The sequence below is a fragment of the Melozone crissalis genome, unplaced genomic scaffold, assembly GCF_028551555.1.
Source record: "Melozone crissalis strain CALT ecotype California unplaced genomic scaffold, PUWL_Pcris_2 ptg000027l_1, whole genome shotgun sequence".
Lineage (NCBI taxonomy): Eukaryota > Metazoa > Chordata > Aves > Passeriformes > Passerellidae > Melozone > Melozone crissalis.
In genome coordinates, this window is record NW_026535805.1 from 68,809,652 (window position 1) to 68,830,034 (window position 20,383).

Genomic DNA, 20,383 nt, shown 5'->3' on the forward strand with positions numbered 1-20,383 from the left:
CTCACATTCAGTATGCTGTGGAACATTTATTGAAGGACTGCACACTGTAAGGTTTAACCAAGCAACATATTCTTTTGGTGTACAGAGCGATGTTAAGCTTATTCAGTGACACTGTTTGAAACTTCAAGGTTACTTTGAATTTTTTTAAAATGTCTTTTTCAGTACTTTACCTCTTTCAAGATAAGATAAGTTAGGAAGGTATAATATTGTAAACAGCTCTTTCCTATTACAAATATTAAATAAAATGATGTGCAACACAAAAGTGATAGGTATGATCTTTGATATATGCACAATGATACCACAACTTCAGTTCATAATTTTGGACAAAATGTAGCAATCTAATTAATGTACTACATCATTTGTTGGCAGGTATTACGATTTTGAAAGACATAACATAGAAAACCAAATGTGAGAAGTATTAATTAAAATCTTTATTTCTCTACAGTGGTTGTGAAATTCTGGTTTCACTGTGTGAAAGGATGGTTGCTTTACTACTGCCCTGGATACTTTCTAACTTGGCTGCACAGGTTTGTCTCAGACATCTGACAGCATGCAATAATTGTTCTCTAACTAAAAACCTGTGAAATTAATTTTCCAAAGTACTCATAGAATCACAGAATGATTTGGGTTAAAAGAAATATTAAAGATCATGCAGTTCCAAACCCGTCATGGGCAGGGAATCTTCCACTAAACCAGGTTACTTAAATGCCTTGAACTTTATTAGAAACATAATTTTGTTTAATATTACTGTTCTCTCTAGTTAACACTTCTGTCATTAAAAAAAGGAATATTTACCTTAAAAAGCAATTTTCTTTTAAAATCATTTGCTTTCTGTAAAACACCAATAACTCTTCCTCTTTGATACTTGAAATTATGCTACTAACAATGTATTTGTACCATAGTATTTTCTCTCCATCATAAGACAAATAGTTTTTGTACTTTCTGCTATTAAATATTGGGCAATCATCTTCCCTTTAGTGAAAAAAATGCAGAATTTCAAAAAGGTACACAAATGTTTCATTCATTGTCACAAAGGAATATCTGAATAATTTTCTCACATACGGCAGCCTAAATGCAAAGAAAAACCCTGTATTTTTAATAGGAAATTTTAATCAATTTTATGATATAAAATTTATAAACTGTGAGACAAAGGATGTTGGTCCTCTTTACCTTGAATCTGGGAACATATGGTTCCTGCATAGTTCTTTTGGGAATCCCTACTTCATTACTTCATCCCCATGAACAAAGCAATGGTCTTGTCTCATTTTTCCTTCTGAAGAATGCTTTCAAAACACCAAACTGTTACAACTTTTAAGTATAGTAAAGGATAATCACTAATGAGATTTGGGGACAGAGTGTACCTGCAGCAAATTTGCAGGTGACACCAAGCTGAGTCCTGCTGTTGACACACCTGAAGGACATAATGTCATCAAGAGGAATCAGAATTTCATGAAGTTTTAACAAGCCCAAGCGCAATGTGTTGCACCTGGGGTTGGTCAGCCCTGATATCAATCCAGGCTGGGGAACCAACAACTGAGAGCAGGCCTACCAAGAAGGATTTGGGGTGATGGTTGATGAGAGGCTGAGCATGCCCTGGCAGTGCATGCTCACAGCCTAGAAAGGCAATTGTATCTTCGGCTGCATCCAAAGCAGCCTGGGCAGCAGGGCAAGGGAGGGGATTCTGCCCCTCTGCTCTGCTCTGGCGAGGCTCCCCTCAAAGCACAGCATCCAGCTCTGGGGTCTACAGCACAAGAAGGACATGGACGTGTTGGAGTGAGTCCAGAGGCGGGCCACCAAGATGATCAGAGGGATCATATGAGGAAAACCTGAGACAATTGAGTTTGTTCAGACTGGAGGTTTTGAGGTGGCCTAATTTCATCCTTTCAGTATCTAAGTAGAACCTACAAGGAGAGTGGAGAGAAACTATTTACAAGGGCATGTAGTGACAGGACAAGACAGAACGGCTTCAAACTGAGAGTAGATGTAGATTAGATACTAGGAAGAAACTGTTTATTGTGCAGGGGAACAAATTGCCCAGAGAATTTGGAGATGCTATGTATCTTCAGTAAAAATTTTCTTCCTAATGTCTGACTGGAACCTCCCCTGGCACTGCTTGAGGACATATCCTCCTGTCCCATTGCTGGTTGCCTTGGAGTAGAGGCTGACCTCCACATGGCTACAGCCTCCTTTCAGGTAGTTGTAGAGAGTGATATGGTCTCCCCTGAGCCTCCTTTTCTTCAGGCTAAACCCCCCAGCTCCCTCAGCTGCTCCTCACAAGGCTTGTGCTCCAAACCCTCCACCAGCTCCACTGCCCTTCCCCAGACTCAATCCAGCCCCTCAATGTCCTTCTTGAAATGAGGGGCCCAGAATTGAGCACAGGATTTGAGGCCTCACCAGTGCCAGGTAGTGGAGAAAATCACTTCCCTGGTTCTTCTGGCCACATTACTCTTGATAGAGGCCAGGATGCCATTGGCCTTCCTGGCTACCTGGGCACATACTGGCTCATGTTCAGCTACTGTCAACCAGCACCCCCAGGTGCTGGGCCACTTTCCAGCTAGCACCCTTTTCTTCTGGGCCACTTTCCAGCCATTCCGTCTCTGATTTGTCTCATTAATTTAGGAATTATCTCAAGTGCAATAAAACAAGGAATGAGGGGGAGTTTTTGGTGAAAAATTTCTAATAATTTACATTAAAATTATCATCATTTTATTATTTATGAGTTTAATATACATACTCTACTTCAGAAGCCAAGAGAAGCCCATCTTAGCAACAAAGACAAACAGGCTGTCTAATATAGGCATCTATTATTCTCATTTCATTGCCATTTGGCTTTTGTTTCCTGATTCTCTAAAAACAATCCAGCAGTGCATATGTGTGTGTGTTGGGGGTGTGGAAGATAAACAAAAGATTATTTTTTAAATTATCTTGTTTTCTGAAAGAGAGAAACATATAAATGAGGTTTGTAGACAAAAAAGAAGGTTTAAAGTATGCTATTCCCTGCCTGATTTGAATAGGGCCTATTATCAAAACTTCTCTTCAAACTGCTTTATGGTCAGAGTCAGTCTCATTATATGGGCTTCTCTTAGCCACTGGTTAGTTAGCATCCTTAATGAAGTCATTGAGTTGAATGGAGATGAGAATACATAGTTTTCACTCAAATGCAAATATGAACACAGGAATAATCTGGGATGCCAGCAGGAGTATACTTTAGACTGAAGTGGGAAAAACATAACTGTCAAAATCCAAGGTCCCTAATTATGTCAGCAGACACTCTTGTGAACACAAACAGTATGAAAACCAAGGAAAGTCTCTGAGTAATATCAGGAACTGCAAGATTATGAGAACACTTGTCTACAAAATTTGTTTTACAAGAGAAATTTTTTGTGTGTGACTGGATGACAGGCGAGACAGTGCTGAACTTCCACTGTGGAAATTCAGAAATTATGGACTGCAGAACTCCCCTCAAATGCTTGAACATTTCTGATGTTCTATCTGTCCCATGATCACTACATCCCTGTCTAGCACAGAGTGATCCTAAACCAGACTGTGATCATACAGTCAGTAATCACAAGGCTCAGTTAAGGCAAGCAGGTAATTTCCAGATGACATTAAGAGAACACGATTCAGAGTTTAACCTAATTACATGCATCAGAAATATGATTACTACATTTTATAAAGGTTTTTCAGTCCCCTTTAATTTGACAGCTAGCATATAAAATATGTTTTTCCTCTCTAAAACAAATAAGCATCAAAATGTCTTCATAGCACATAGGTTATGGACTAAATAAAATGTTATCTACCACAGTTACATAGAAATTATAGAAAATCCCACAATAAGGATGTACAGCAACAAATCAAAAGGGGACAGATTTTGACAACTGGACTTCCTTCTCATTGTGGAGTCCAGCTTAAAATTTTGTAACGGCTGTAATTTAATTATTAGTTTGCAGTCAGAATATGATCAAAGTGACTGATGTCTGACCAAGGACAGTTGCAATAATTATTGTATACACAGTATTTAGGAATGCTGATCAGCAGGGCTTTCATACATAATCATGTCAATTCAACATATATCATTTAAAACAAAACAGACTTATCTTTTCAACATAACAGAAGATGCAGAAATAATAATATAAAATTGCTTAATGCACTCTGTATGTGTAATATATGTTTAGATGGCAGAAAATAAAGGGCAGCAATTGTCTTCACTCTCAAAATTTAAAGACTTTAAGAATAAAAATTTGTTTTACAATGAGTAATTGAATTAATGTTATCACCTGTTTAGTTGTGAAATTGTTTGTTTTGGAACCATATCCCAGTTCCCATCTTCTAAGTCCTCACTTTCTAATACTTTTGATAGTACAGTACTACATACAAGTGCATCAAACCACTGCTGACACTTATACAGGCTCAGTTTCAAAAGTATGGAAGAGGCAAAGAAGCAACACCTATATGTTTTTCAAAGATGTACTAAAGCCAGTGTCAGATGAAAAAGGAGATCTACCTCCAAGAGGAAAAAGACATTGAGCACAGATACATTTTCACTTTTTCACTGTGGTGAGTCTCACATGCATCTTACCATGCTGACTTAACTACATTTTAAAAAAAGCTTTAAATAACTGATGATGAATATTACAGTATACATTCAAGCACTGCTTTTCTTTCTTAAATGAATCTATTTTTTTCCTTGAAGAAATTATAGTTCCTTAAATATGAAATAGAATTTTTTAGGTGGGAGTTCTATGGTTTTGGAGGGAAAAAAAAATCTTTTTTGGTTGGCCATCATTTAGTATCAACATAAAACCTGTAATTAATATGTCCTATGTATGTCCTAATTGGTGAATAATTAGCTTGCTAGTAAGACTCCTTATTTGACTTTATATTTAATACAACTTCTGTTAAATCTTTTTAGTATTTAGGTTTGCCAACAAAATTAGAAAGCTTATGATTTTGATTTAGGAAGCTAAAATTTTGGGAATAGGTATTTTACCTTTTATCCACATGAGGGAAAAAATAAAACCCCAACACTTCAAACATGAGTTTGAACCCTGTATTGCACATATAAAATATATTTCCTTCCATTGTATTCTCTTTTCATGTTGGCAGAAACTATTTGTCAGCTTAAGGTGATCAGGTTGTAACTTGATTTTTTTCCTTAAACAGCTATGTAATGTATGATGAATCACATTTTAGCCCTGTACTACAAACTTTCCTCTTCCTAATACATTAATAGGTGAAAAACCTTAGGAAAATCTGATTTAAAGAAGGGCCACAAAGATGATCAGAAAGTTGGAGCACCTCTCCTACAAAGACAGTCTGAGAGAGTTGGGGTTGTTCAGCTGGGAGAAGGCTTTGGGCAGACCTCAGTGCAGCCTCCAGCACTTCAAGGGAAGACGGAAAAGGACTTATAAAAAGGAGGAAGAGGGAATTTTTATCCAGGAAAGAGTGACAGGATAACATACAATGGTTTTGAACTGAAATAGAGGAGCTCTAGATTAGATATTAGGAAATTGTTGAATTCTTTCCTCAAGAGGGTTTTGAGGCACTGGAACAGGTTGCCCAGGGAGGCTGTGTGTGCACTACCCCTTGTAGTATTAAAGCTCAGTTTGGATGGGGCTTTGAACAACCTGGTCTTGGGGAAGATGTCCCTGCCCACTGCAGAGGCTTGGGACTAGGTGGTCTTTTACATTTTTTCCAACCCAAGTCATTCTGTATTTTATTCTGTGATTCTATGATTAACATAAAAAAGGGAACAGTAGCCATTGACAGGCATGTCTCCTGGCAGGAACTCAGTAATAATTGTATAGTATACAGTAATAACTTTTCTTTTCCTCCAGATATGTGAAGTACCAGAATGTTCTGCTGAAATTATTCAATAATCTTGTTTTAAAAATTTGTACACTAGCCTGTTACTTTGTGCTGGGTTCTAGGTAAGCTACAGCTGGAAAAATGCTACTTTACAAACACATATTCTTTTCTTCACAGCCACAGCCACCAGCTCACACACACAAAAGTGTTCTGTACTTTGTAGGAAATGATGTGCAATAAAAAGGTTTAAAAAATTTACATATGCCATTTTCATGGGGAAAGAAAAAAGAACTTTAAACTGCACAAAGCTCTTGCTGCTGCAGTGTCAGCAGTTCTGTAGAAAAGTCAATCACCCCATCATTGCTTCACTGTTCTCTTGACCCTGGAGAGATGGAAGACAGAAATGGTTTCTGAAGAAACAATCAAAAAATAAACAACAAAGAAACAGAACAAAACAAACAAAAATTTAAAATTATGCATACATGATAAATCATGGTTTGTTAAAGAGATTTAATAGCAAGTGAGAGCTCAGACTTCAAGTATTACCTCTACACTTGGATTATGATGTACAGAATATACATATGGTTTATTGCTTGCTGGAGACAGGGAAAAGTGAATACTGTGAATAATTCATATTTAATCCCTATTACTGCTGCACAATTCAAGAAAGCAGAGGGAATATATTGCTATTAAGCACACATTTTATACATTCTTCTCAGAAAATTTTTTGTAAGCTGTATTTTATTACATTACATTAGCAACTTTCATCATATGTATTACTGCTCCATTAAAACAAAACTGTTTACTTCAACTGATATGAGTAATAACAAGCAGCATCTATTATATTATTTGTTAGGCTGCAGTAAAGTAAATAATGCTTGAAAGGCCTGAGAAGCCATGAAGGGAAGTAGACATTTTAAAATCACTTTCCAAAGAATATACATAATGTATGTCTAAAATAACTGACAGATGTGCATACAAACAGTAAAAATAGTCACAGCTGCCTGAATGTGTCTTAATTTAATATATATGCATATAATTTAATTAGCAGCTTTGCTGTGTGAAAGAAAATCAAATTGTTTGGAATCATTATTAAAAGTATTTTAGAACTGTCTGGAAAAACCTGAAAAAGCTTTTTTCAGATTTTATCACCCAGGTCTGCAACTAACTCTCAGGTAAACTAAGTGTGAGATACTAAAAGAGTAACTTTTACTGACAGATATTGTAACACAGAGATTACAGCATTTACCTGTATTTGACATAGACAAAAAATGCACCCTTATGGTATAAACTGAGATGGAGGCAACTGCACATACAAAGTCTCAATTCACCACATTTGTAAAATTCATAGTTCTGTCTCTTAATATCCAACTTACATCCCACTCCACCCCACCTCTTCTGCAATAGAGGTGCTTTTCTGTTTATTGACTCCTATTATGGTTTCCCTACACCTCTCTATGAATCCCCTATTCAGGAATTCTGCATATATAAAAAATATATTGTAACAAGAATTATGCTTAAATTAATGAGCATTTTTCAGATGTAGAAAATAGGTATTGCAACCAACCTAGGAAATGATTTTTGAAATCTATAAACTCTTGAGATATCTGTTTTGAAGTCACTTGTCTGTGGCAGGGAATGTATCTATTGGCAGTCAATGGTGACTTTGTCAGTTCCCATCTGCCTTTACGCTGAGCCTCTTCAGGGCTGACCTATGTCTCTGTGTCTTGTTGATACATTTCTCCTCTCTGTTTAAAAATATAGCCATTTGCTATTTTATCTGATATATATGACAAAGAAAAAAAAGTCAAAATAAATATTTGCTAGCTCATGGATTACACTGAATTACTGAATATAATGCTACCTTAAGGAAATGACCCACAAGGAACACATCTGAATAATAACTGTTGTCTCAAGATGCAAGTGTACCTCACTTGCATGTCTGCTTCATTCATATGACTTCTACATGCTGATAATTAACTGCATTAAAAAAAATTCCTTAGAATATAAAATGCAAATCAAAAATATATTTTGCACCTTTTCTCAGTTAAATTAGAATGTAGCTATATTTTGAAATCTTCCTCCATCAACTGATAAAGCAATATATTTGCTTTAATGTAAGTTTTTTTCAATAATATAGAACTGAAATATCTGTTCTGGTGAAATCTGGTTCTAATATATGGTGAAATCAATTATCTAAAGTCTTGTTTTTCTCTAGAAGTAAGACTACATTAGGCAACAAAGCATTATCATAACAGGTGCCATTAGACTTAAACCTTCTTTCTATATATCACAAAACCATAGTCATAGAATTCCAGGTGGGAAGGACCCTCAAGAATTTTCTGGTCCAACCTTTCTTGGCAAAAGCACAGCCTAACTAAATGGTCCAGCATCCTGTCCAGCTGAATCTTAAAAGCATCCAATACCAGGGAATCCTCCATCTCCCTGGGGAGATTTGTCCAACGGCTGATGCTTTTCTTTGTGAAATAATTTCTTTGTGTGTCCATTTGGAATCTACCCAGAAGTGACTTGTACCCTATACCCCCTAATTTTTCCATGTGACTCCTTGTAAAAAATGGGAATCTCCATTTTCTTTGTAGCCACCCTTTCAGTACTGGAGCATGGTGTCAAGGTCTCCCCTTCCCTAGGCTGAACAAGCCCAGCTCTCTCAGTCTTTCCTCACATGGCAACTTCCCAGTCACTGATCATCTTTGTGGCCTTTCTCTGGACCCCTCCAGCCTGTCCATGTCTTTTTGTACAGTGAGAGCAAAACTGAACACAGCGTCCCAGGTGTGGCCTGGCAAGCCCTGAGCAGAGTGGGACCATGGCTTGTTAATCCCTGCTGGTCGCTGGTGAGCCCAGCACCCTGCTGGCTTTCCCTGCAGGAGCAGCACACTGCTCACTCACAGTGAGCTTGCTGCCCACCAGGACCCCCAGGTCCCTGTCCACAGAGCTGCTCCCCAGATGGATAGATCCCAGCCTGTGCTGCAGTCCTGGATGAAATATATGTATATGGATATAAATATAAACACTATATATCTATCTATATAGAAATGATATATTGTGTGTAAAATCTTCGGTTTTGTTCTATGATCTTTACAATGATAAAAATAAATCCACTGTAAAAATCTTTTAAGGACAATTTTGGTTCGCGTGTCTCAGAATTACACAGAATTTCAGAATGCTAGGTTGGATTTTTTCTAGAAAAATAGGAAGATGTAAAATTGCATTTGTTAATACCTTATCCTCTGTTTACTCTATTCCCACTAATGCCTTAATTCTCAACAACCTTACCAAAGCCTGTAATTAGTACCAGGTGTAATTGATCCCTTAAACCAGTATATGCTTTAATAATGCACTAACCAAAGTTCATATACATGCAATCACCCCTCTTTTGCTTCTTTTCTTCACACTATTAGCCTAAACCAATTTATTCCTTTGCTTAATTATTTAAATATATTTTATATGGGTTTCTAGGTTTTTTTGATTTTATGATCAATAAGTAGTGGAAGTATCCTGGTGCATATTTAGCATACTGAAAGCTCCTTCAGGCAGCACAACAAAATAATTAAACATACTATTCATTTTTACTCAATTTTGCTGTAGCAGCTGAAAAAATACTATCCAAAATATGGAGTGAGCAGTACTTAATTGTTATAGTTTGTGGTGGTGATGCAGATACACAGCTATTTTTAAGGAAGAGCTCCAGATTCGGCACGATGGTTAAAGAAACACAATTACCCAAAATTTAGTGGAATATTTTAACTATGGGGAAAAATAAATGCATGCCCTGAAACACAGCTTCCAAGATACTCTCTTGCATCTGCATGCTGTCAGCTAAAAGACCAATACTATAATTTTCCAATATTTGCCAAAAGAATTGTCTTGAAATGCATAACTGCAGAGGGGTACACCTGTGAATGTTCTTTGTAAAACAAAGGGTATGACATGGGATATGAGAAGTCAATAGAAACCTGTCATTCAAATTCTGCTATGCTAACCTCTGCATGCTGCAAAGCCAACAAATGCTCTTTTCTTCATAATGCCATTTGTGAAGGTAACTGATTGCAAATACAAGCAATGAGAAATAAAATATCTGCTTTATTATAAAATATCTGCTATATTAAACTATTTTCTACTGAGAGATTACTACAAAACAAGCAGGCATGTTAGATAATGCTAATAAAAGCATTTGACAAAAAAAAGAAATATTTCTCCTTTTTACAGGTGATACAAGTACTAAAGGTCAGTTAAGTACAGTAAATGAAGCCCACACACTGTGCATCTAAATTGTTGGTAGCTGTGTACTACTTTCCAAAGTTTTCAGAACTTTTTGAACTGAGTAAACAATCAATCAGAACACTGTTCCTGTCAAAAATATCCAGTGATGATACTCACTAAAATGCAGAACAAATTGGTGATGCTCCCACATTTGTTTTAGCACTATAGTATAAATCAGCAGCATATAAAAGGGTAATCAGACAACAGAACTGACAGCAGTGTTTTACAGTACTCAATAAATCTCATGCCTGAATAGAAAATGACAGAGCAGCACTGAAAGCGCTGTTTGCTTTCCTGCTCTGCAGTCCAGATCCAGCAAATGACCGAGGAATTTACAAGACACCAATGAAATTAATGCTTCAAAACCTGAAGTTGTGAAAAAGCTTCAAATCAAAAAGCTTCCATAAAGCCTCTTCATGATGTCAGTGGTATTTGGAAAGATAAGACACACCAGTTTCTGACCTTTAAAGATCCCTGACTGCTTAATGGAGAAGAATTTCAATTTTGGCAATGTCAAACAATTTATGGCTGAGCTAATCTCAGCATGAATTCTTTCAAAAATTGGTGACTGGTGCCTTCAAGAAAGGGACTCTTGACAAAACCGGAATTCCACCAGCAGGAAAATAAAAAAAAATACTGAAATTATGGAATACTTCTGTGCTCAGGGCCTTCACCAAAACTGACCTTGGACTGTGTAAATTTTAAGTACAACTGATGTTATTGACACACCAGCTAGGGCCATAACAGTCTGAAATTTGGATTAACATCTTTCTCTGGGAAATGCTGGAGCACTATGTCCCCTTGGATGGGGATGAACCAATAAATGTTCTAACATATCATCAGAACATATACTCAGGAGACAGAAAGCAAGGTAAAGAGACGGACTGACAGAAAGAAATTGGGAAAGAAAAAAGGGACCTTACCTCACTTTTAAATTGCCTTGCTGTGGTTGTCCATCGTAAATTGACAAAATATCAAAATCTTCCTCAAGGGCAAAAGTATGAAATGACAATTGTATCCTGTTACGCTCTCCTGTGATAATGATCCACGTGCAGTTGGCATAATTTGGATAACCATGAGGAAATCCAGGGCTTTCTATAGTACCATTTGGTCCCTGTACTAAGCCTCCACAGTTCTGACCTGAAAAAGAAGAAAGGAAAATTTACAATTGTTTTTCTTTTCCCTCACTCAGTATATATTCTTACATAAGTACCTACATGAAAACATAATTTTAAAATATTGTTTCTACATTACAAACAGCACATAAAATTGTATTTATACCATTCTTCCCTTCAGATTAAAAACCCTCATAGCTGGATTTTCTGAGACACTCAACATCTTTTTATGCATTGAATCATTATTTAAGGTTCTGTAGTATTAACAATGTATGACTTATTCATTCAAATGTGAAATTTCAGCATTAGCTTTAATGCCATAAATTCAACAGACTGACAGTTTTAATGGCAAGAGAGTGTTCAAAACTTTTTGGCAAATGCCATTTAAAAAGTTTCTATATTAGTACTAAAATACCAGAGTTTCTGATGCTCTGAAACCTACTTTAACATGAAGAGCAAAATGTAGACATATCTAACATGCTTTGTGTTGCAACTAACCAAGATTTCTGTACTTTGAAAATACAGCAAAATTTCTGTGGTATAATATTTGTAGTTCCATGTGTGTTGTGATAAAAAGTGGGGGTTTTTGGCGTTGTTTTGTTTTGTTTTATTTTTTGTTGTTTTGGGTTTTTGGGGTTTTTTTGTTTGTTTGTTTGCTTTGATTGGTTGGTTGGTGTTTTATTTTGGTTTCGTTTTTTTGGGGGGGTTATATTTTTTTTGTTTTGATTTGGCATTTTTTGTTTGTGCTGGGTTGAGTTTGGGTTTTTTTATTATTATTATTATTCTCAAAAAATAACACTAAGGGTTTACTCAGCAGGCTTTTGTATCTGGTTTGTATATTCTACAGACCTTGTGAGAGCATGCTAGCTCATTAACGGGAAGTCCTCAGCACGAAACCTTGACTTACAGTGCACACTGTTACTAGTTTCCCACTTGATTTTGTTAATTCCCCACACAACAGCTCTACTGACTCCAAGCTGGAGAGAACTCTTAATGAAATATTTGAACAGAGAAAACTATAAGGACATTCTGTGTACTGTAATGCTTGGATTATTATATGCACTTTAGGCACCTCATAACAAGAAAAATCCCGTGTTTTATTGTTACACCTAAACCAGAAGGGTATTTCTGACTGCAATTTTGTTTTTAACTTCCTAGCAGTGGGTCTCTCACACTTTCAGAGAAATGCTGTCAAATTTTTGCAGGTGGTTTCTAAATCTTAACAAGATGGATTTAATAAAAGGGATTTGGTCCTAAAACTAAAGAACTAGTAAACATTTTTTACTTTTACTAAATTTCAAATATAATAACTCTAATGAAGAGATAAAAAGGCTGTGGTGATTCAGGATTCAGGCAACTTTTAAAATAAAAATCTTCTCTGGTATACCTATCATGTGATTCAATTTAACAAGACATCTTTATTATTCAACAATTGCAAAGAAGGAACCTCTTACACCATGAACTTAGCATGAATGTTTTAGTTATATACTGTTCACTAAAAATTATCAGCATGCTTGCAGACACTTGCAGATGCATTGTATCCTTCTTCCTACAACCGCAGGGTAAATGTCATACAAATGCCACAAACAATTTAAAATAATTTAATTACTACAGAACTGATGTTCTGAAAACAGAAAAGGAAAATTATAGCGACAGCCCACCACCCTGTTACTCTAACCAGCTACTTCATGTCTCCAACATTGGTTACAGTAAGTCAAGTACCCCTTGCAAGCTGTGCTGCACAGCAGCCTTCCTACCACTTGGGTGGGAAAGGTTTGCACTGAAAAAGGAGTGCATCCTAGCAGTTCATCTAAAATCTGTCAAAGACAGAACCCCATTTTAGGAGCAGATATTTGTAATTCTAGTGTATAAAGAATACAGTATACCATATGTAACTGCATATGTAAATGCAGTGTCTTCATTTCTGACATCCATGGAGACAAGTTATGTTCCCAATCTCTTTGGAAATCCTAGAGCTGGCTTAAAGTAAAATTTATTAACCTTTATTTAAAAAGCTTTAATAACTTTATAGTTATATTGTTTTAAAGTTTATAATATAAACTCTATTAACCTTTATTCTTAAACTCCATATTGCTAGGGTAGTAAGCGAACCCTCACAGCCCCCACAGGGCCATCTTTAGCAGCTTCCTTACAGAGACTCTTGTTACCCACTTGCAGAAGTTGTCAACTGCCAATGATTACTCCCAGTTTTATTCCAAAACGTGTTTTGTACTCCTATCTGTAGATACAGGTTATTGTGCATCATTATTTTGGAAAATAAACAGACTTTAATGAGGAATAAGGGATAAAATGTTTTACCACTGTTTAACTTAAGCATTTCTTACAACCCCGAGACCTTTTTTCTCCACATTTTTTTTACTCTCTTGTATATGTATTCCTCCAGTACTGAAACTATTCATAGACATATTGCCTATTCACCTTGTACCAAAAAAACATGAGGCAAAGGAGAATCATAAAGAAAAGCTATTACTGTGAAATGCTATTTAGGTTTGTTCTTAATTTTATTTGCATATAAAAACATATACTTATTTACTTGGTGTTCAGTAAAAAAACAAGTAAAAATCCTAGGAGAAATTTAGTACACAGTTACCTCCCAGAAAATTCATTGCTGCACATACACAATTTCAAGGAAGATTTTCTTCTGTGTAAGCAATACTGAAAGAGGTTTTAAGAGCTATACAGACCCAGAAAAAATCTTCTAAGTCTGTCCCTGCCTAGTTAAGACACAAGCATGTTGACAGAGCAGCATGTAGAAAAGAAATGCCACCTGCTATATGTATAATACCTATTTTGTCAATATATGCAAGTCTAAAACCTTCAGAACTCCCAAATGTTACACCTCTTCAAAGGAGTAAAATTCAGCATCAAACCACTTAAGAGAGATTCAGTTGGAGGATATACTTGGAGAACAGCAACAAAGAGACTTAGGGTGACAGGTAGCAGCGAATTAGATAAGAATTGAGCATACAAATGCCACAAGAAATAACGCAGTTTCTGATTGCAGAGACACCACAGACCAGTGAGATTACACTGATGAGATTAGCTAAGATTGCTTTGTTTCTTGTGTGTATTTTAAGAGAAGAAAGAATCATCAATATAAAGAAAATAAACATATCAACAGGAAAATGTAAAAAAATATCAGCAGAGATTAAGTGGTTCTACTGGGCTGAATGTAGAATGAATATCACTGAATACACCCCATGAAGGTCTATTCCTACATTTCACTTTAGTTTTGGCCTTTGTTATTATTTTTCTGTCATACACTGTCTGTAAGAGGATATTTCTTGACAGCTATTTTTACCTTATGATATAAAAAGTGTATTTTAAGAAAACTGATGCTCTTGGGTTGTTGTTGCAAAATATTTAAAGTGATAATATTTACAGTGAATAAACAGTGTTATTCTTTTTTTCAAAGTTACTTTGTGTATCCTGTACCAGTCCCATTGCATCTGCTCAGGCTCAATATTTCTGTTGTGATCCCTAAGTGACAGCCAATGAAGAAAACAAAACACTATAATTTTGCCCTAAATACTGGTGTCAAATGGGTGGTAGAATCACTAGGAATCAGTATAATTTTAATAATGCATTGCTGTAAGATTTTGAACAAACTTCAAAAATAAAAACTTAGAAAACACTTCCTAAAAAGTCTGATTTTTATTTTCCTGGGTCTTTAGGTTTACTTATCTCATACTCCCCCTACACACTGTTTACCATATTCATTGACTTCTTTTTGCTTGTTTGTTTCAAGTTTCAAATGCTTGTACAAAAAACCATGCAAAGAGGAGCACTTCTCTTCTTGTAATTCATAAAGTACTCTGTGGAAGACTAACATATATGTATGCTTATACATATTTATATAACAATAGTTAGGAATTTTTGCATAATACATGTGTTTTGAACAAGAAAACTATAAAATGCATCAAAACTAACTCTAGTAAAGTCAGTGCTGCTAAAGATATTTTGATCAATCATGATAATGAAAATGAAGTCATGTACATTCTTATGACTGTAAATAGCACCTTCCATTCTGCAGCTACAGAGACTGAGAAAATATGTCAGCAAGATTGGATCTTCCTCATTCCTTGAAATAGTTTCTTAAATGAATTTGTTGTAGTAGTAAATTTAATAAGTAAGGACAGCTGCATTCAGCCAGATCAAAGGCTCATTCTGCTCAGTACCTTTTCTCCAACAGCAAGTCAAAGGAGAGAGGACTTTGACAAAAAATATCCCTCCCATTCATGAGCAGCATCTCAGGAATTTCTAAAAGGAAGACAGCCCAGTACTCTTGTCTTTCTGTTTAATTGTCCTTGATATTATAGTTCTTTATAAACTCATCTCTGAGTCATCCTCTGAGTGTATACTAACTTCTAGAGTCTTTCAGGTATTGTAGAGGAAATCCTAAACCGCAAAAAAACCCTTTTCTGTGTTTGTTCAGCATTTACCATCTGTTAGGTTCATTTGAAGCCCCAGTAAGTTTATTCATGAAAAGAGAATATACAGAGGAACTTTTCCTATGCTTTCTATGCCACTTAACATCTCACTGACCTTTGTCATGTTTCATCTTCTTTTATTTCCAAGTTCAAAAGTTTAGTTTCATAGTGTTCTTTGCACCTAAGCAATTTTGTTCCCTTTCTATGACCATTTTGATTCTATGTTATACCCTGCATGAGACAGGGATACCAAAACTGATTTTAATATTCAAAATGTGTATGCCTCATTTACACAGGAACAATTTTAATCCTTTTCCTTCTTCTCACACTAATTTCATATTTTCTTTTCTTAGGTAAGTTGTAGCTTGACATTTTATATGACTATGGATTATAATTAAGATTTATTTTCTCTGGAATCACAGTGAGGCTGTGTCATTTTTACATAGAAAAAAGTGATTTATTAGATTTCCTACAGTTTATTACTATGTATATCACATTACATTTTTCTACTCTGAATTTTATCAACTGTCCCAATATCCCCTTACTTGATCACAAAAGGCTATTTTTTGTAATTCTTCACAATTGTTCCTCATTTCCCTTAACTCATCACTTCCTATCATCACAGTCGCTTCACTGCTCACCTCTTTTGTAGATCACTTATGGGAGCACTGAACACCCATGCCAGCACAGATTTCTTTGGGAGGCCAGGGTGACTCCTTCCTTTGTAAAAAAAATCCATTTTCTCCTAAGGCACAACTTTTATCCAACCTTTCAGCAATGTACAACTTTCTTATGCCCCACCTGATTTATTTCCTTTACAGCTGTTACTGGAGAGCCTTGTTCAATATCGTCTGGAATTCTGATAACCTTTTTCCTCAATCAGCCTGACTCATTCAGAGAACTCCAGCAGGTTTGAAAAGCATATAATTTTAAACTTTTTCTTCCATATGTCATATTTAATCATGTGTCAATTGATATTTTTTTTTCCTTAATAGAGTTTTCTAACACAAATTTCAGAAGTTCCAGCCTTTACAGCTTAACGCCCCTTGGTCCCTTTTAAATATGGACATCTAAGGTGAATTGAAGCTGAAGATTACTTTTGTTGTGCAGCAATTTTTCCTAGATTGTCTCTTAAACTCTCGATAATGCATGGTGCTTGTGACATTACTGTTTATTTTGTCTGTTCCATAACCTGTTCTACCAAATTTTTTTACTTTAAATGGAAGAGTTGAGGAATTTTCCACAGACAACAGTTCAGGCATGGAAACTACAAGGCATATAAATTTTTTGCTCTTCCCTAATCTTGTTTTTATGTTGTTAGTTATTGGCCCAGCAAGAATCTCTTGCAGGGTACTTGCTCCACCTGTGTTCAAAGGAGGAGTAATTTTTAGTTTTACTGTGCTGGCATGCAATGCCCTTGGACACTATTATTTTATTTACAGAAAAGCCTTCAGAGAGGGCCCAGCAGCCCCTAAATCTTACTGGGATCTCACTGCTTTCACTCACCTTGGGATTACCTCCCTCTGGCACAAAATAGCACTGACCACTTGCTTTGGATATATAACAGGATCAATCCCATCATGTCTCTCCTATTTTTATTTGTGAGGCCTTAATTATAGGAGTTAATACATAGAGTCTTTAATAATTTTGAATCCTCTCTCCTGCACAGTAAATTCAGACACCCATCTCATGGCCCCAGAGCACCTTATGCCTGCAATTTTGACTCCTTTAACTCAAACATGTGCACAATTGCAGAACTTTGTTACCGCAGTGTCAGCCACAACTAAAATGACTTTGAGCAGCAAAGTGTATGACAGCAACAGCTTCTTAAACATGACTTTAAAAAAAAAGGATAAAAAAGATGTTCCTGACAATGCAAAGAAGTTTTATGTACACATAGAACAAAACAGATTTCCTATTGAACTGCAAGAGATAACTACAGATTTAAATTGTTGTCGCTATCAGTTGAGACAGTGGAGCAGTACAGAGCTATAAGGCATGAACAGGTGGTTTGCACACCTTGTTTCAACCATTTATTTTTCCTTTCTCGTGTGTTTTTATATTCTCTCTTTGTCTTTTCTCCTGAGCACTATGTAATCTGCCAGCACTTTCTACTCCCACTTAGACCTGCAGGCCCTGCAGCCCCTGCCATCAGTTGGCTGTGCTCTGCACTGGGCCTTCATCATTTCTTCCTCATTAGTATAACCTCAAGGCACCTTCTGACTGCCTTGCTACTCAGAAAAACTGCTATTTCCTAAATAACTCCAGTCAAGAACGGAAATTTCAAATGGCCAGAGAGGCAAAGGCACTATTCTTTGAGGACTGTTTTAAATAGCATGTTGCTTCTTCAAGTGTCCTTTAAAAATCCATAAAAAAACCTCATAACACCATTATGAGGCACTTTCCAGGGAATTAATCAAATCAGAAAGTACTGAGATCCTTTTAATTTAGGCATCATTGAATATTTATTCACAAGCAAGCCACAATCTTTACTGGCATCCCTAGAGTGTGCCCCAGCACAGAGATCTCACAAAGAGGGCACCTGCCCCACACCAGAGTCTGTTTGCTGTGCTTGCCATCACTTCCCAGCCTCAGGGAGAACTGGCACCACAAGGCTGCAGTACTCCAGGTATTTAAACACACTCAAGGCAATCCTAGCACAATGTGAAATGAGATCAGTGTAAATTTACTCATTATGTTTTTGCAAGACAGGGAAAAATAGCTTCAAGAGAATTAGCGAGATTTTTTGCAAAATAATTTGATCTGAAATAATGTCTGGGGAGACCTCAGTGAGTGACAGCCTGTCCCAGCCCCAGATGGGACCATGCCTGGCTGCATTGCAGCACCAGGAGCCAGGGCAGGTTTGTGAGTGTGTGGATGCTGGTGAACACCTGGACAGATGTGGTGACGGGCAGGGGACAAGGAGAGAAACACAGGAAGGGTTCTTCAAGGACAAGACCCTGGGCTGGGTGACTACTGCAGCCCAGGGAAATTGTAGTCAGCTCCGTGGGTGGGTGGGTGAGTGAGTGGAACACAACTGCCCCAGGGCAGAGATGGGAAATCAAGTGAGGCCAGTGGAGCTGCTGAGCTCATGTGAGCGTGTCTGGCTCTGTTCATCCGTGCAGCCAGCTCTGCACATGTGTACATGGTGTATTCTTGTGTTCTGTACTGGGAAAAGCTGCTCAGCCTTGTCACTGCCTGAGTCTGGGGAAGAGACGGGGCAGCCTCACCTCCCTTGGCTGCTGGATTCAAGAACACCATCAGCTGCTTCTGAATCATTACATATTCTGTAGCTTGGTACTAAAGGTAAAAATAGAGGGGAAATGGGAGCTAAATTACAACACTGAGATGGATTTCTTTTAAATACAGATCTACTCAAACCCTGCAATTTTTGGCTGTGACCAGTCTAGGACCTTCAAGGAGTCCCTCTTACATGAGATGCATGTAATAACCTTAAGTTTTGATGCAGACATTCACAAGGTGACTGGAACTTCATCAATCTATAAAACATTTTAAATTCAGACCTTCTAGCCACAGGGTATATACTCGTTGATTGTGCTGATGAAATAAGCTGGTGTTTTTAAAGTCTCAGATTGGTGCTGTGAAAGTCAGGCACTAGCTTTTTGGACCATTTCTTATGTATACTCAAGTCTTTATCCAGAATTCAACTGAAATAAAATTTTCCTAAAGGTTAAAGATTAGTATTACTATTCTGCAAGAAATTCAGAAACAATTTTGCCAAAAATGCTACCTTTGTCAGAGCAAAACATTTTAATTGCAAGTATGTGAAAGTTTTTATTTCAATGAAGTTCTAAAAGCTGAAATGTATATTATACATAAACTGGATTATGCTGCCATTACAAATTAAGAAAAAGGTATTTCATGTTCTCTTTTTAATACTGGATTGCCCAAAAAGACCAATAAATCAATATTCACAAAGGTTTATGTGGAAGTAAAATATTGGATAATATTCTCTTGATAGGAAATACTTTTTTTAAAAAAAAAGGCTTTTAGTACTTAAAAAAAATAAATCCAGTGTATAACACTATCAACTCAGTGCCACTGGTCAGTAGAGGCAAAAAAATAATAAGGCCATAACAACTCTTTCAAGGCTACAGCTTGACAGTGTTTCCTTCTGACACAGCAATAAGTTCTTAATTAAAAGCAGCTAGATTGTATGAAGTTGGTTTATCCCTTTTCCTTTGAAAATATATATTTTATCCCTGTAAAGCAAAGAACTTTGCATACTCTTCTTTCTCCCTTTGAATTCACAGATTCATCAAAATGAAGGAAATAAAATGCAGCAGAAAGAGGGGAAAGCAATGCAAGTCCTGTACCAGATTTGAAATATGTAGAAGGCAGTGTTGAAAAAGTTATTTTACAGAGAGTAAGACCTTCCATTTTAAAATTCTGAGGTAAGTGTGGATTTAGTATCCTTGAAAAAAAGACTATTCTTCATAGATGCAAACTCATTCTGCAAAAGGAGACCACTGAGGACAGGTTGGATTTTATTTTTCTACTTTTCTAAAATAAAGTAAAATAAATTGAGGCTTTAGGTAAACATCACTGCTACAGTTGCTTAGCAACAGCTGGTAGAATTAGAGAGCATTGTACAGCTCAGGTAGATAAAAGGAAAGCGCTTATTTCATTGTTTGTGAAATACTCAAACAATAAAAGGAACACTCTTCTGAGCTTCACTGGAACAAGAGCAACACAACTGTAGGCAAA

The 20,383-nt window shown here is 36.5% G+C and overlaps 1 protein-coding gene across 2 annotated transcripts in view; it reads right to left on the reverse strand.

Moving 5' to 3' along the window:
* Positions 1–20,383, reverse strand: part of CSMD1 (CUB and Sushi multiple domains 1) — a 1,069,501-nt gene that overhangs the window by 847,840 nt on the left and 201,278 nt on the right. For both annotated transcript variants that reach the window (XM_054280127.1, XM_054280126.1), the window contains exon 2: positions 11,013–11,229. In XM_054280127.1, coding sequence (XP_054136102.1) covers positions 11,013–11,229 — 217 coding nt within the window. The remainder of the gene's footprint in view (positions 1–11,012; positions 11,230–20,383) is intronic.